The sequence below is a fragment of the Podarcis cretensis genome, assembly GCF_951804945.1.
Source record: "Podarcis cretensis genome assembly, chromosome: 5".
Taxonomy (NCBI): domain Eukaryota; kingdom Metazoa; phylum Chordata; class Lepidosauria; order Squamata; family Lacertidae; genus Podarcis; species Podarcis cretensis.
The window spans coordinates 49,590,280-49,607,552 of record NC_137174.1 but is presented as its reverse complement, the minus strand read 5'-3'; the positions used below and the strand labels follow the sequence as shown (position 1 = coordinate 49,607,552).

The following is a 17,273-nucleotide window of genomic DNA, read 5'->3' as shown; positions in this document are numbered from 1 at the left end:
CTCTTAACTTTTCCTTCCACAGCTAGCAATTATACCCATCCACTGATTTATTTGTGGAACCCTCTTGTAGTACTGCACAAAGCTGGGGAGATTGTCTTTACCTGCAAACATCTAATCAGTAACAGCCTCAAAATCTGTGTTGGCTGCATTTGTGTATTTACCACTTGAATGGACATCATTCAACATGTAAATTCACAAAACAGATTTTAGAGAGTAAACCAGTCACCTTCAATGCAACAGTTGTTTGCCCCAGAGAATTAAGTGTCCCAATTAAAAGAATGTTCTAATTCTTTTTTAATTGCTAATACTTACTAGAACAAAATGCAAAACAAAGAACACAAGCAATAGACTATTTACTGTTTTATGTCCATATTGCCACTTAATACCTATATTGTTTGTTTGTTTGTTTGTTTTGTTTATATACCACCCTTCAGACAGAGTTGGTTGTATTCTGTAAACCAATAAAAACACAAAAACCAATAAAAACCAATAAAAACACAAAAAATACATAACTTAATAACAAACAATATTGCAGCTTGAGGTCAAAGTTGCCTTCCCCAGTATGGTGTCATCCAGACATTATGAGCTACAGCTCTCATCATTCCTAACCATTTGCCATGCTTGCAGGGATTTGAAGTCCAAAACAACAGGAGAGCAGCACATTGGAAAAAGCTTCATTACCTGAACCTTATTTGTCCTATGCCTGGGTGATTAGAAATGTTAAAGTACCTTGTATTTGTACTCTATATTACTTATCCTTTCCAGGACTTCCAATTCTTGACATACTTTAATAGCTTTTTTTAAACAATAGCATTTCATACGCTCTTTGAGCAAAACAGCTATTTTTCTTCATCTCTGAAAGATCCCTTCATCATTTTCATTTAAGTACCTCTTTGAAAAGGAGTAATTACCACACCACTTCTTTTCAAATCTTATTAATTAGTAAATAGGCTGCCTATTATTATTGTTCTGTCCTTCAGTCATACACTGGTAGGAAGTACTATTCCCAAATATCTGGAAATGACTTGACACCAAGGTGACACCTTGCCAAAAAAGAGAAGAATAATTTGGACAAATGTCAAAGCCTTGGGGTTGATCCAGCTGGGTCAACACATTACAACTCAGGCATACTTCGTACTGAGAAGATTGATCAGCGTGTATTACTTCAGCCTGCAAGAAATACCATAAAAAATGTCTAGCACATTTATGTTTTAGTCTAACCTTTATCCCGATATGCTAGTTTTCTAGTTACCAAAAGCAAGGCTGCAATATGTAATTATCCAGTTAATCAAATATCCATTTTTATTGGCTGAAAAAGGTGCCCATAAGAAAAACAAAAGAAGCCAATTTTAGCTTCACTTGATCTAGAGATGGAAAATATCAAATCAGAGCCAATATTGTTACGAAGCAGCTATTAATATTCTAACTCCTTTTTTTCTGTCTAGGGAGAAGCTGTTTTTAAAAACAGATATGCACTAGATACGTTTTTAAAATACAAGATGTGCCATGTGAGAAAAGGCTCTTATAACCACAAAGTTACATTTTAAAAACCATTCTAAATTTGGGGTTATAGTTCAAATTAGAGACTTGCTAGCTGAAACAGTACATCATTCCAGGAGGGGTTTATTAATACTTCAGAAAGCACCTGGAAGATTGCCTCACCAACATCAGATTATAATAGATCTGGAATCTGCATACTACAAACAGGGAGAACAACAACAGCTAGATCTGTGAAAAAATAACTTTTAACCTTTGGTACTAGCAAAACTTTGGGGACGCAGGTGGCACTGTGGGTTAAAGCCTCAGCGCCTAGGGCTTGCCGATCGAAAGGTCGGCGGTTCGAATCCCTGCGGCGGGGTGCGCTCCCGCTGCTCGGTCCCAGCGCCTGCCAACCTAGCAGTTCGAAAGCACCTCCGGGTGCAAGTAGATAAATAGGGACCGCTTACCAGCGGGAAGGTAAACGGCGTTTCCGTGTGCGGCTCTGGCTCGCCAGAGCAGCGATGTCACGCTGGCCACGTGACCCGGAAGTGTCTCCGGACAGCGTTGGCCCCTGGCCTCTTAAGTGAGATGGGCGCACAACCCCAGAGTCTGTCAAGACTGGCCCGTACGGGCAGGGGTACCTTTACCTTTACCTTTTTACTAGCAAAACTTATTAAACTCAGTGGCCATATTTCAGTTAATGAAAACACCAACATATGTAATAATCACAGATCAATTTTGTCACCAGGAACAAGATAAACTCCTATGAGGAACCAAGATCTGTGCTTTCCAAAGTCACTAGGAAAATAGAAAGTTGTATCATAAAGGAAAGACCAGAGTTGTCTCTCCCTTTTCCATTTCACTCTTTTTGGCATTTAATTCAACTGTAAGAATGGAAGTGGAAAGTCTTTTTACGATATTTCAGTGTTTTGGGTTCTTCAGCCAAAATTTCCAGCTTAATTTAAAAAAAAAAATGAAGCAAGAAGGAACAGCAACCCTAGCCACTAATGTCCACTTATCTAGAAGCAAGTTCCACACACAACGGAACAGACTTCTAGGTAAATATGAAAAGGATTAAAATTTTGAAAAATAAAATAAAAAGCTGTCTATTTTCTGTCTATATAAAGGCATTATCTGATGAATAAAGGAGGTCACTTTTATACTGTGGTATATTCCAGGCTGATTATGGAATAGCCATGCCTGTAAAGTTTAGCTGTTCAACTGTGGAACAGATTCCCATGAAGGGTGGTGGACCCTCCTTCCTTGGAGGTGTTTAAGCAGAGGTTGGATAGCCATCTGTCATGTATGATCTAGTTGAGATTCCTGTAATGCAGGGAGATGGATAATGATGGGGTCCTTTCCAACTCTAGAATTCTATGATTTTATAATTCTGTGGTATCAGTGATTTACTGTCAGTTAGGCCCTACTAAATTTTCTCTACCAATATCCATTGGTTAAAATCCACTGTAATGCAAGGTGTTCACTCACACAATGGGGCTTCTCTCCTCCCTCTGCACCCCCCACTCAAAATCTTCCTGAAAGTTCCAATATTCAGCTTCATTTGATATCCACAAATTCTGGCATTATGAGGGAATTTTTCCCTCTATCGACTTTCTATGTGCTATGCATAATTTTATATGCTTATTTCATGTTGCCCTTTACTCATCTAAACTGAAATTCCCCAAAAGCAAAACTTACACCATTTGTTCAATTGCAGAATACTTTGTAGTGTGCAAACAACACAATCGCTCCAATGATTAGTTGAACACTGCAAGGCTCTCCCACCCCTGAATGAGGGAGTCTGCTTCCTCTCCAAGGGGATCAGGCTGATGGAAACAGAATCTTCTAGTGCTCAGGAACACATGCTATGTGAAAAACTATCCAACATCTCCCAGCGCCTTGCATGGTAGCTACTATTGCATTTAGAATAAATCCAAGTACTTTATTATTATACATTATAAAGCTCTAAACTTAGCATTTGGGATTGAGATATGCAAGATATTTCAAAATTGGTGTTTTTAAAATGTATGGACACACATCCACAATCTAACATGAAGCTGAAATACCCTGTACAACTAATGATAAAGACGGTAAAGGGAAAGGAAGGAAGAAGACAAGTAACCACTCCTTTCAGGACAAGCTCCACACAGAAAAATAATTTCTACCTGCATTAGTGGTTAAAAGACAAAACCAAAAACTGTGAAAGGCAGCTGATCTGGACTAAATATCAACAGAGTACATAATCTTTTGAACATGGCATGGGTGTTTTAAAGTGTTAGAAGAAAAGGGTGTAGTCAAGGGGTGTCAGTGAACAGACAACAACTTTTCTCTTTCTTCTGCTACTTTGTACAAAGTCATTTTGCCAACAGAGACTATCTACAAAATAAGAGAGCATTAAAACCATGCCTCTTAAAAATTCTAGCAAGTTTATGTAGTTTACCAAAACAAAAAACAACACCCCCCCCCGCATGCTTCCAATTTGCAAACAGTGTTCCATAAATACACTCACCTGTTTGCCAGTTGCAAGCATGCCTGCACCAAACACCCAGCACAAAAATATTCCCACCCCAGGTTGTCCATAAATAGAAGAGTATCAAGAGGAAACACAGAGAGTCCTCCATTCCCAGAGTTCTCTGCAGGTCAAAGAGTACCAAAGAGTGAATGAGATGTTATTTACATCTCTTGCAAGAGAGAGAATATTAATTATTTTCCCTAAGTAGAGAGGAAAGAAAGACATGAAGTTTCTTTCCTTCCAGAAAGGCTTTTGCAAATCAGAGTAGAAAGGGATTTCATAGGCCATCTAGACCAACCCCCAGCTAGAAATTCCAGGAAATCCAGAGCAAAAGCATCCCCAACAGATGACCAGTCTCTACTTGAAGACCTCCAGCAAAAGAAAGCCCAACCATATACCCCAGATAACTGATTATTGGTTTCATGTTCTTACCACTAAAAAGTTTTTCCTAACATGCAACCCAAGTCTAACTTAACATGCAACACACTGGTAACTTAAGCCCATTATATATGCTCTTGCTCTGGGATAGCAGAGAACTATTCAGCCCTTCAGTATTTATGCTTGACAAATCTATGTTGGCTTCTACTAACCACTGCGTTTTGTCAAGATTTATGCTTACAAATTTGTCCCTATCTAATCTGTTCAAGTATCTTTCCTGGTAGCAAAGCAGTCTAATCTTCCTCTTTTCTGAGAACTGGACCAACATTTGCCTATCTCCAGTCCTTGCCTATTTTCAAGGATATCTAACATGATAGACAGAGATTCTGAGAATACATCAGCAGCTTCTTCTAGTACCCAAGAATGCAATACATCTGGCCCTAAAAACTAGAACTCTTTTAAGGTAGCTAGGCATTTTCTGACCAATTCCTCTTCTATCTTAAATTGCAATCCTGACCCTTAACTACTGTCACAAGGTCACATACAGTTCCCCTTTTAGGAGAAAACAAGAGGCAAAAGTAGTCCCTTCTCTTTATTACCGGTACATACTAACATTTCATCATCCTTACAATGAAGCAGGCCTGGTTACCTTCCTCTTCCTTAAACCATACAATCCATTTCATTACATAGTATGCCAGCCTCAGTTTTCCTAACACTGTCCTAACAAGTCTGGGTATGCATCTGTATTTGCCCTCTGTGAAGACCTCTCCTTCCTTTCATTTTTTCTAAGTCTTGGGGGGGGGGGGTTTAGTTCATCACCAAACTTTTTGGTCAGCAGTATCAGCTCTTTACATTTTGCCTCATATTTTTCTCCCATTAGAATTGTGATTTGCCTTTAGTAACTTCTTCACTTCATGAACTCCCACTAGTCTTGGGCTCCTTTCTTTATTAGTATATCTAGCCATGGAATCCTACCTAGCATTTCTCTGAGCTGATTAAATCCAGCTTTCCTGAAATCAAAGGTACATGTTTGGCTCTATTCACCTTAAGCTTTCCACATGATCAAGATTTTCAGCAGACTGGAAGAAAACAGCAGTGAGTTACTGCTTGCACTTTCTTCAAAAAACAACAACAGAATAAGGGGTACCATGAGGTGTGGAATGGGGGAGTGGGGTCAGTAGTACAACTAAATAATGGCTTGATAAGACAAACCAAAAATCTGTGGACCTATGCATATGTATACAAACCATTTCATCTTCTAAAAATGCCACCTTCAGAAGGCATTTTTGCGAATGTTATCATCATTGCTGTTATTACCATGTTTCAAATACTACTAAACAGTGTTTATTAAGAATAAGTCAATAGAAAGTTTTCCTTCCAACAATTCCCCAAACTATAATGTGAGTAAAGTATAGCTTTGCTCCAGTTAAACCCAAAGCACCTTACCTGATTTTATAATGAGGTAAAGTATGTTTGCGCCTAATGACTTTCTTGAACTGGCTGACAATGATGGAAGTAAGTTGTGGCAAGGGCCTTCCTTCAAACTGTGACTTGACTTCAAGACCAATCACAGGCTCGTCGACAAAGGCGAAAGACCAGTGAGTGAAGGGCAAGCGGGTGAAGACCAGCCTCACCCGACCCACCACCCTAGAGATCTTGGCAAAGAGATATGCCGACTTGCCAAAGACAAGGTCGGCATCAATGGCCAAGTGGAAGCCACCGTTGTACTCAACGTCCACCTCAAAGTCTAGTTCCTCGGGGCATCCTTCCTCGCTACAGGTCACCGGCCTCAGGATCTTGATGTTCTTGAAAACGGGCACAACGTTCCCGAAGGCAACGTCTCTCAAGCTGAGCCCCTCCAGCACCTTGCCTGTCACCTTTGTCTGGAGCAGCTCCTCAAACTCCACCTTGATCTTCCTGGTGACCCAGTGCCTGACAAAGCCAGTGTCCTTGAGCTCCCTGAAGAGAAAGAGACAGATGGCATTGAGCCAATAGAGGGTCTCCTCGGTGAACTCCACCACCGAGCTAGAGGAGGAGTCCGGGTGGGTGCCCTGGTCATTTTTGGAAGGGGACTGGCTGGGGGGCACGCTGCGGGAGCCAGCCCCCTCTTGCACCCCTCCGCCGCCAACGAAGCCGGCGAAGTACTCCTTGAGGCTGGTGTCGGGCACTGCCCGGGTGGTGTAGATGCCGGTGCTGGGCGCCGAGGACGGCCCCTCGGGGGCTTCGGGCTTCCTCCGGTAGAAGAGCAGGATCTGGCACAGCAGCGTCAGGCAGGAGCCCAGCAGAGCCGACAGCAGCATTCCATACACCGACAGCATCGCCTCAGCGCCTCTCGCCGCCCCTCACGCAGCCGCGCCGGCTCCCTGCGAGCCGCCTACCCCGCGGCCCTCGCCGCCTCACGCCGCCGGCGCCACGGCCAGCCCCGCTACCTCCATCTTGCGGGCAGCGGCTTGAGGGGAAACGGGCGCCGCCGCCGCAACTCCGTCAAAAAACAAAAGCAACAACCCGGGGAGCTCGAGGTCGACGCAGCCCCCCCCCCCCGCCAACGCTCGCTCCCCTCAGCCGGCCCCAGACGACAAACCGCCGCCGTATCCACAACTCCTTCCCTCCGTGGCCCGCTCCGCCTCACACAGCAGCAGCGGCCGCGGCATCCGGGTCTTTTCTCGTCTTCTCGCGTCCACCGCCCCCTTCCTGAGGAGAGACCAACTGCCACTTCTCTCCCTTTGGCTGCCCCGTCCCCTCTTCTGTCTGGATTGTAAGGGCTGGGGAGGTCCGGGAGTGGATGGGTTACGTCATAGGCTACGCCGTCCCATGCGCTGACCTCATAATACTGCGGAGGGAGGAGGGGGAAAAAAGTAAGGCGGAAAAAAGGAGATAGGAAGTGCGCATGCGTGTTTGTTTCTGGCCCCTCCTCCTCCTCCCTTCTGTTGCTTTTGGTTCCCGCTACTCCCCCCGCCTGTCCGGCATGTTCTGTGTTCAAGGCTGGTTGAGAGGTTAGTTAGTGTTTGTAAGGCAAAAGGGTTGAAAGTGTATTTTTTGTTTGTTTGTTATGATTTAAAAAACAATAAAAATTATGCAGAAAAAAGAAAGAAAGAAAGTGTGAGGGTCCTTAAAGGCACCGCAAGAAGGAAACGTGGTCGAAGCCTGTTTCGAGGGCAGGCTCGGGCTGAATCCTGTCTCCACCAGGGGGATTGCGGAAGCGGTGTTTTCTTTATCAGCATAGGATGCAAGCGGTGTTCTAAGAATAACAACAGGGATTCTGAATTCGGACACGCGCGCACCCGCAACCCGCTTTGCTGGCCTGGATTTTATTTGCTCTCTTCCCACCTGGTCCACCGAAAAAGCAATTGCAACCAGCGCATTAGTTTATTGAACTTATAAGCCGCTTCCCACAACAGAACGTCCCGAAGCGATAGAGTAAAACATACACAAGCACATCAAAAATATAATTAAAGCAGAAGCATCAAATGCTTGGGTGCTACCCGAATGTCGTGGGGAACAAACGTCCTTTTTTTGTTTGCACTTCACCGGCATGCTCCTCCCACCCGCGTCGTTTTCCGATCTCCGTGAAAAGCACTCCATTTCTCCTGCTTTTGGTTCAGATTTAGGCAACTACTACTGCCAAGAAAATGAATGAAAATATTCTAGCCAAGATAACATTGGCACGCAGCTTATACTTCACTGAACATAACAGTTTCAAGCAAGAAGGTAGCCGGACCTTGAAGGATTGCAGTGACTTAAATATGCCGAATCAACACGAAGGATGGCTTTTGTAATGAAACAGACAAATCGAAAGGAACCTGTAAACTTTTTTCCCCATGCAAAAATAAAGGGAAGAGGGAGAGGAGCGGGTGCGGAGCGGGAGTGGGTTTTGGGTGTGAAATTAGGCTCTTGTGAACATGACAAAATACCAAATCAAAGTCCAGCGGATGGGGGTTGCCTTTATTTACCTTTTTAAAACAAGGCCTTTAACCTTAAGAAACACACAGAACTTGTATATTGCTTCATATATGCTGTTTATGGACCAATTACACAATGCAACTGAATTAGGCACAGATTTCATTATGCTAAAGGGAAAAGAATAACAAACACAGGTTTTCAGGTTTTCCATTAATGTTATCCAGATTCAAAAGTGCAATGGAGTATTAATTATTCAGAGTCACTGTTGTCCCTCTTTTCCTCTAAAATAATGGTTATTGGATGGTATGAAAAACTACATGTCTCTGAGTGATGCTTTAAGATTGCAGTCCAAACAGCACCTACTTGAAAAAGCTGAGCAACAGCAAGATTCCGGGGTCTTGGCACTTTGGGTAAAGAGTTTATCTTTGACGCAAACCTGCGACTAGTGTTTTTGAGAATAAAGATTTGTTTTATACAAATTTACAACCTGAGTTTTGATGGAGGAAGTGCAGAACATTACACTCCAATAGTGGCTCTCATTGCTCCTCTCATAGCTTCAGCAAGCTTGGGTCTAAAGCAGCAGCCAGTCATGTCCCCATCCATGTCTCGATGCAGCCTGTTCTAGCCAGCGCACATTCAGTTTTGGCCTTCTCCTTCCCCCAAACCCATGCTCAGTTAAAAAGACAGGTGGTGATATCACACCTCATGTTACCTGATAAGTGACCTAGAGATAGGTCAATTAATCAAGAGTCTAAATTTAATCACACTGGACAAAGAATTGATAATACTGTATCCTTTGTGACCTTACTGCACAATGCACTTCTACATTGTTGAAATAAAATAATAAATACCTGTAAGTTAAAATTGAGTTTTTAAAAAATCCTTTTAAAAACCCTTAGGCATCTTCTGAATTGTTTTGGGGACGGATCCAGGGCGGGGATAGGTGGGTGTCTGACCTGCCCCCCAATCAATATACTGCAGTGCGTTGTGGGGGTGGGTTTGTTTTTTTTAATGTATGGCAATGTTTTGTTGGGTGCCATCCATCACCAAACACCCTCAGTGGGATGCAGCTGTTTTGAAAAGTCTGGTGTTCCACAAAATTTGAATAAACAAACAAACAAACAAACAAACAAACAAATAAAGTGCCTGCACAGGCAAAATGATGCATGCCCAAAATGAAACCAGGTTTTCCAAACTCAGGGCGGGTGGGCTGCTGGCGGGGCAGGCAGGCAAGAAGACACACACACACACATTTTAACTCACTGTTTTGCACAGTCTGGTAGATAAATATTTAGGGTGGGTGGGAACACATATTTCAAATACATCCCATTGAACACTGCCCCCTTGTGCGGATGGAAAACAATGAGATGATGATTTTAATTGAAAGGGCTCATGTGTGGACATACATATGCAAAAGCACACATTAAAAAGTTTGATGTACGTGACGTACAAACCCATTAGCACTTGGGTATGTATACAGCCCTAGTCCTAGGACCTTCTGGGAAGCACAAAAGCACATGAAGGCAACTACCCTCTCCTATATCCTATCCCTCAGTCCTTGGCATTCAGAGGCATATCAACACTGAAATTATAAAGCATTTCCTTTGTTTTGAATGACTACCCTCGGTTCACAACACTGTATTTCAACCTAACATAAGGTGTGTTCTTTATTTCTAACACAAGAGCTCTTGTTTTTGAAACTGGATCTGGCAACCCTGCTTTTGCATAACCACTTTATGGAAGGGAGGCTGAAATTGCTGACAGGTGCAGCTGTCTAGCCCTCCAGTGTCACATAACATATCGGGATGCAATTGGCATGTGGCACATGGACAAAAAAAAATGACATTAAGGGATGTGAATAGATCCAACCTGGCCAGATAATGCAGGACACATTGCTGCAAAGAGGAGGAGACTGGGCAGATGGGTTTTTGTCCTCTTATTCATTCTCTCTCTCTCTCTCTCTCTCTCTCTCTCTCTCTCTCTCTGTGTGTGTGTGTGTCTGTGTGTCTGTGTGTGTGTGTTTTAAAGGGAGCTAAGGCAATTGTCACAGGTAGGTAGCAACTTTAATTCCAATTTGTTATTTTTGTACACCAAGTATTTCTGATTCCCAACACGTAGATTCATCTTGCAACATAAACACTGGCAGATTTCCAACTACGTGTCTTTTAGCAAGCTACTTTTTTCCATTGTGTCTTTTGTGTGGAGAAGATGGATAGGGGCAGTAGAACCTTGCCCTCTCCAATGAAGCAGGAAAGTTGGAAGATTAAGGAAAAAATAAAGTACTTTCATACTTTACATAGTGCATAAATAAACTGGGGAATTTGCCCTCACAAGAGATTGTGATGGCCACCAAAGTGGATGTCTTTAAAGAAGCTTAGACAAACACAAAGAGAAAAAAACAAAATAAAAAAATTCCTTCCAGTAGCACCTTAAAGACCAACTAAGCTAGTTCTTGGTATGAGCTTTCGTGTGCATGCACACTTCTTCAGATACCATCGTATCTGAAGAAGTGTGCATGCACACGAAAGCTCATACCAAGAACTAACTTAGTTGGTCTTTAAGGTGCTACTGGAAGGAATTTTTTTATTTTGTTTTGACTATGGCAGACCAACACGGCTACCTATCTGTAACAAAGAGAAAAAGGTTATCAATTGCCACTAGCCATGATGGCTATGCTTTTACCCCCACTACTGAAGGCAGTATGCCTCTGAATACCAGTCGCTGGGAATCACAAGTGAGGAAAGTGTTGTTCTTGGTCCTCCATGCAGGCTTCTCCTGGGCCACTGTGAGACCAGAATGCTGGAAACCAATGAACCTTTGGCTTGTTCAACAGGGCTCTTAAGTTTTTTCCTTTGCTAATCACATTACATGTATAGTTAGGGACTATTACATTTACATTATATGAGATCAGCAGAAAGGCAGGAATGTGAAGCCCAGTCAACCAAAGTGTGTGGAGCTACACTAAATCAACAGCTATGTTTACTGTGGCAGTTTGATTGCTTACCAGAAGCAACATACAACTCTTTGATTTCAAAGTTGCCACACTTCTGGGATTAATATTCAGGGCCATTAACATGATTTATTTTGTCCACAGCAATAACACAGGTATTATATGCACCACAGAAGGAGCCCACGTATTTTTCTGTATTAATAATATATAAATACGAGTTAATGAAGGGGGGGGGAGAGAGCAAGAGAGACAGTTGTGTTAATTGACTTTCCGAGATGCTAATCTATGGCTCATTAGCTTTAAACATAGGTCTTGCAGCATGGTGCCATGTAGAAATAATGTACTTTAGCTGGAAACACAGCACAGTAAATGCAGCATGGTGTTCATCCATTATTCAGCTTATAAACACACACACCCCTCTTATTTGTTCTCCAGAGAGTTTTAGGAAGCAGGATGATTAAAGGCACAGGAAGAGAGGTCTGCAGATAAACATGCATAATAAAAGCCTGGAGAGGAATAAAGAGCTGGTGCTTAAGTATGCAGGAAGAACTGTTGCCTAAGCTACATGCTGCGGTGGTAGTAAAAAAAAAAAAGGCATCTCAATCACAAAGCAGAGATGGGGAACCTACATCCCTCCAGATGTTGCTAGACTACAATGCCCATCATCCTTGGACAGGCCAGTCCAAAATATGGCAGAATGAGACAGCTATCTTAGGATGGAGGAGGGGTGAGGACATTGGTGCTCCCCAGACCCTCTGCTCACTTCATTATTAACTTGGCATATATTATTAACTTGGCATATATGTTTAAAACAGCCTTTCTAGCTTCCATGACAAACTGTGAGAACAACTCTGGTATCCTTCTGGCCACTTTGGCCAGAAGGTCTCATTCTGAAGGATCCCCTTGGCCTTTTCTCAGAGTGAGGTGAGACAGTGAGGAGGTAGAGCAGAGAAACCACCACTATTGCTGGTGATTGGGGGTGGGGCACAGTGTGGAGAGACACAAATGTCTTTGCAATGGCTGAAATCTTAAAGATGCAAACACTCAATGTAGGGCAGAAACTCAAACCAATAAAATTTTATTGAAACCAAATATAGTGACATGGCAGCCAGCCACCTTATGATTCAAACAGTATCCACACCTTATTGCCAAAAATAGACTAAATTCTATTTTGAAGCACAGGCACAAAACCATACCTTAGCCAAAACACACATATTTTCTCATCCTTCTATTTAATGCCTCCCTCTAGCCCAGGGCTGAGAAACAATGTTGGACTACAAGTCTAATCATCCCTAACCACTGGCCATGCTGGCTGGGGCTGATGAGATTTGGAATCCAACAAATATTTAGAGGGACACAGATTCCCCACCACTCCCGCAGCCCTCCATGCGCTGGAGAGTTAACTTCTGCAGCAGTGGCGTAGCGTGGGTTGTCAGCACCTGGGGCAAGGCAAGTAATTTGGCCCCCTAACCCATGGATTTGTGCCCCCTAACCCTAACCCCCAGATGTTGCGCCCGGTGCGGCCGGCCCCCCTGCACCCCCCACGCTATGCCACTGTTCTGCAGCAAGGCTTTTCTATACATGTAGGCTCCCAAACGGTTTAGAATCCTAATATTCCAGGGTTCTAGACCATGCAAGAAGCTTTCAGGACTAGAACTGGCTCCCTGCTGCAGAGGTTCAGCCCCCAACAAGTGAGAGAGCTCTGGGAGAGGTGACAATGATAATGAAGGAGCGGTGAGGTCAGCCAGAGAGTATTGCCATGCTTCCCCTCATGCAGTGATAGTCGCATGGGGCGAAGAATTCTGGAAGGCTTAAACTAGTGATTGACAATAGTTCATGCCGCCTTATGCTAAATATATGCAAATCTGTTCTCTTCCGAGAGTGATGAATTTCATCTTTCCTTTTATTGGCAATGCATACATGCCCACCCTTGCTGCTTTTTATGAAACATTTAGACTTCTGTACAAATTTTTATGGGACACTGGTGGCACTGTGGGTTAAACCACAGAGCCTAGGACTTGCCGACCTTTCGGCATTTTAAATCCCCGCAACAGGGTGAGCTCCCGTTGCTCGGTCCCTGCTCCTGCCAACCTAGCAGTTCGAAAGCACGGCAAAGTGCAAGATAAATAGGTACCGCTCCAGCGGGAAGGTAAACAGCATTTCCAATCGCTGCTCTGGTTTCGCCAGAAGCGGCTTAGTCATGCTGGCCACATGACCTGGAAGCTGTATGCTGGCTCCCTTGGCCAATAAAGCGAAATGAGCGCCGCAACCCTAGAGTCGGCCACGACTGGACCTAATGGTCAGGAGTCCCTTTACCTTTACCTTTACCTATTTCTACATATATTCAGTGCTTTTTTCTGGGGGTACTCAAGGGTACACAGTACCAGCACCCTCCCCCCCCCCCGAAGAAAAGCACTTGTTAAAAGTGTGGCACTTACCATAACAACATCATAGTGAATACCGGCACCTTTTTCTAGAATAAAAGCACTGCATGCTTCCCAATCTCTGAACAGTGAGAGATTTGAAGGTGCGAGTGCATATCTCTTGTTTTGTTTCCTTGAAATTAAGATCACTAGAGACTGAGTTGTATTTGAGATATATGGCTTTATTTGCACATGAGCATGAAATTTAAGGGCTCAGAACATTAACACTCTCGCTCCCTCATTGTGCTGAAGTGACGGGGCAAAGCCCTGTCTTCAGACTCAGCATAAGTCCTCTGTGTTTCCCAGTTCCAGATACACAAGAGGTAAGATGAGACTGGCCCTTGACCTTTTATTCACCCACTGAGAATGACATTGCCTCCACCTAGGGGAGGGGAGGAAGACTGCCCCCTTCTCCTGGAAGCATATCACATTAGTAATTCCTATAGGAACACACCTGTACTTGGCCTACTATTTACTCATGCAAATATATACTTAGCAGAACTTGTTAGAACCATCAACTTAGCAAAATGACTACTTTTGCAGCCTCTTCCCTACAGAATCCCATCTTACAGATATAAAACCACAGGCTTGGAGGAAACCTAAGGTGACATCCAGACCAAGCCTGCATCCTGTAACATAATTGTTTACGAAAATGGACACGTGTTTCAAACTTAGATATTCCCTTTAAATATACATAAGCAGGGCCCTAATTCTTTCCCGCAGCACCTTGACATATCTTAAAGGGGAAAGCTGCATTTGAAAAAGAAGTATCAATGACTTGGCGGTGGCATTCCCCATCTGGCATCCTTACCCTGTAAGTCCCCTTACACAAGTCTCATCTGATTTGTGCATAAGAATCGGCAAGTGAATGTTGTGCAACTGGCTTCACCTCTTTCCCCAGCCTCCTGTGCAAAGTTAGCACAGAGGGACTTTCACAAGCCAGCAGCTGTGGCAATTGAAGGGGACAACAAGTGAAACAACATCCTGAGCTCCAAAGCAGAGAGGCTGTTAAGACAGAAGTCTGTTGCCCTTGCTTTCCCTGACAACAGGCTGTTTCTCTTCCCCTTTCTCGTCCCACTTTGCTCAGCCTAAAAGCAGGCCCGTGGCTTAGAGATATTAATGCATGGGGAAATCCTTTTGGGTGAACAGTGTTATCAGCCAGGCTAATCCATTTTGGCCTGTGCACCTGCATCCCTTTTAAGCTTCGTCCTTGTCTCACCCCACACTGTCAATGGCTGTTTGGATGAAGAGCATTTCTAAGTCTGCCCAGGAGACCAGTAATAGCGCATGGCTATTGCCAAATAAAGGAGAGCCCCAAAAGCTACTGTATCATCCCAACATTCTCTTCAACAAGCCTGCAATCCCACATAGAACCTGGGAGGTTATCGAAAGGCTTGATATCCTCCCTCCCGCCTTTGCTAAAATCAAGGTAGTTGTCTGTGTTTAATTTTATACTAGAGATTTGTAGGCCTTAACACCACCTCCTCACCAGCTGTTCAGTGCATCTGTTGTTGTAATGTGATCTCTATTCCACTCTCTGACTAAGGCTGCAATCCTATACATACATATCTGGGAGTAAGCACCACTGAAAACAATGAGACTTACTTGGGAGTAAATTTGCATGGGATCGTACTATTAAATCTATGGAAGGGTGCTGAAAATATTAAAGATGTGAAATGTTTAATGTCCCATGAGCAGGGTAAACATTACGGGTGGCATTCAACTCCGTTTTACTCAGAGCAGATCCACTAAATTAATGAGCATAATTAAATTAATTTCTACAGATGTACTCTGAGCAAAACTGAGTTGAATACCACCTTAGACTTCATCCTTTTTCAAGGACCATGATTTCTTTCTTATAAGCAACATTTGGCATATGACACTTTTCAAGTCTTAATGAGTTTTACATAGATGAGTCCTGTAAGGCAGTGAGGTATTATTAGTGCTGTATTGCAGCTTGGGCATTGAGGCTAATGATCTGGTGTGTACATGATGGTAAACTGGAGTACGGCTTAGCATGACCAGATGAATGCACCAGCTCCCAGAAAGCAACTCTTATTTGTTTGCTCCTCCCTGAGATTTTTAGGTCAGCATAGCAGAAGAACTGCACAGCAACATGGAATATTCGTTCCCCACATGCTCCTGTGGGTATATGATGAAGGTAATTTTCCTCCATTGCTTTGCTGTCTCTACAAGGGCTAGACAGAAACATCTGTTATCAGTCCTGAGCAGTGCTTTTTTCCCTAGAAAAATGGGTGCCGGTACTCCCCATAAAGTTGTTACAGTAAGTGCCACACTTTTTAACAACCAAAAAGAGGTGCCAGTACTGCATATGTGGTCATTGCCTAATATCCACCTAGTGTGATCAGAACTGAGACCTCTTCCTTTCTAGGCACCTCTTAGGAGAAAAGAAGGGGACAACTTGCAGCCTGTACCATCCCTAACTCACAACCCCATTGAGAGAGAGCAGCACACCTTGCAAGTAGCAAAGCCAAGGTGAACAAAGAAACAGAATTTTGATCTTTTCAATAGGCTTTCTGTGAGCATGAAAGGGAATGATAGTCAGGGGAATGATAGTCAGATACCCATAGAGGCTAGAGGCGCGGGGCGCCAGGGCACCAAGTTCTGAAGAGCACCAGGGAAGAGGTGGAGGCGGAACGCGGCAGCTCCCAGCATCAGCTTGCCACCCTCGTGTGCCCTGCCAAAGCAGCACCGCTCCCGGAGCCTCCATCTGCCATGGCCACAGCGGCACGAAGTGTCCAGCTGAGCCGAGAAGCACTGTGTCTAGCCTCCGCCTCTTCCCCACTGGAGGAACTGCCCTCCAGCCACTGCCCACCTCCTCCAGCTCCGCTGGCAGCACTGTCCTCCCTAAAAAAAGGTCAACAAGTCTGGGAAAAGGGGGGGGCAGGGGCACCGGAGGGAGCTTTGCACCACAGCACCGGATATTCTTAAGACGGCCCTGATGATAGTACCTGTGACCTAGGGAAAGGAGGTGTGTGATCCAGAGAAGAGTTTTAAAATAATTCCCGTACTAGAGTTAGGAGTTAACACTAGCCAGTCACCATTGCCGTGAAATGAACGGGAATGATGAGTCTGGGAAACTGAAAATGTAGAACATTAAAACAAAGATTAGGGATGGAATATGAGTCTTCTCTTTTGTATGTGTGAGGTAGTGGTTAAGAACAGTGGACTCGTAATCTGGTGAACTGGGTTCGCGTCCCTGCTCCTCCACATGTAGCTGCTGGGTGACCTTGGGCTAGTCACACTTCTCCACTTCTCTGAAGTCTCTCAACCTTACCCACCTCACAGAGTGTTTGCTGTGGGGGAGGAAGGAAAAGGAGATTGTTAGCCACTTTGAGACTCCTTGTTGTTGTTGTGTAGTCGTTTAGTCGTGTCTGACTCTTCGTGACCCCATGGACCAGAGCACGCCAGGCTCTCTGGTCGTCTTCTTCTTCTTCTTCTTCTTCTTCTTCTTCTTCTTCTTCTTCTTCTTCTTCCTTCTACCTTCTGCAAACACTTGGTAGCTTGTACTTTTCTAATTCTTTTTACTATAATGTTATTTCTAAGTGATTTAGTTTAAAAACTGTTAAAACTAATTACTCCTTTTAAGAACCTTGTTTCCTCAAGTCAG

At 43.8% G+C, this 17,273-nt stretch overlaps 1 protein-coding gene and 2 long non-coding RNA genes across 3 annotated transcripts in view; 1 reads left to right on the top strand and 2 right to left on the bottom strand.

Annotated features, from left to right (window-relative positions):
• The window catches only part of PDZD8 (PDZ domain containing 8), a 35,417-nt gene extending 28,701 nt beyond the window's left edge, over window positions 1-6,716 (bottom strand). The window contains exon 1 of the mRNA XM_079976625.1: window positions 5,816-6,716. Within this exon, the coding sequence (XP_079832751.1) occupies window positions 5,816-6,687 (872 nt within the window). The 5' untranslated portion in view covers window positions 6,688-6,716. The remainder of the gene's footprint in view (window positions 1-5,815) is intronic.
• The window catches only part of LOC307216487, a 302,624-nt gene that overhangs the window by 134,861 nt on the left and 150,490 nt on the right, over window positions 1-17,273 (bottom strand). The window lies entirely within an intron of this gene.
• Window positions 7,266-8,748, top strand: LOC307216472. The gene is made up of 2 exons (XR_013839105.1): window positions 7,266-7,389; window positions 7,460-8,748. It is a non-coding gene; the product is annotated as an uncharacterized lncRNA (long non-coding RNA).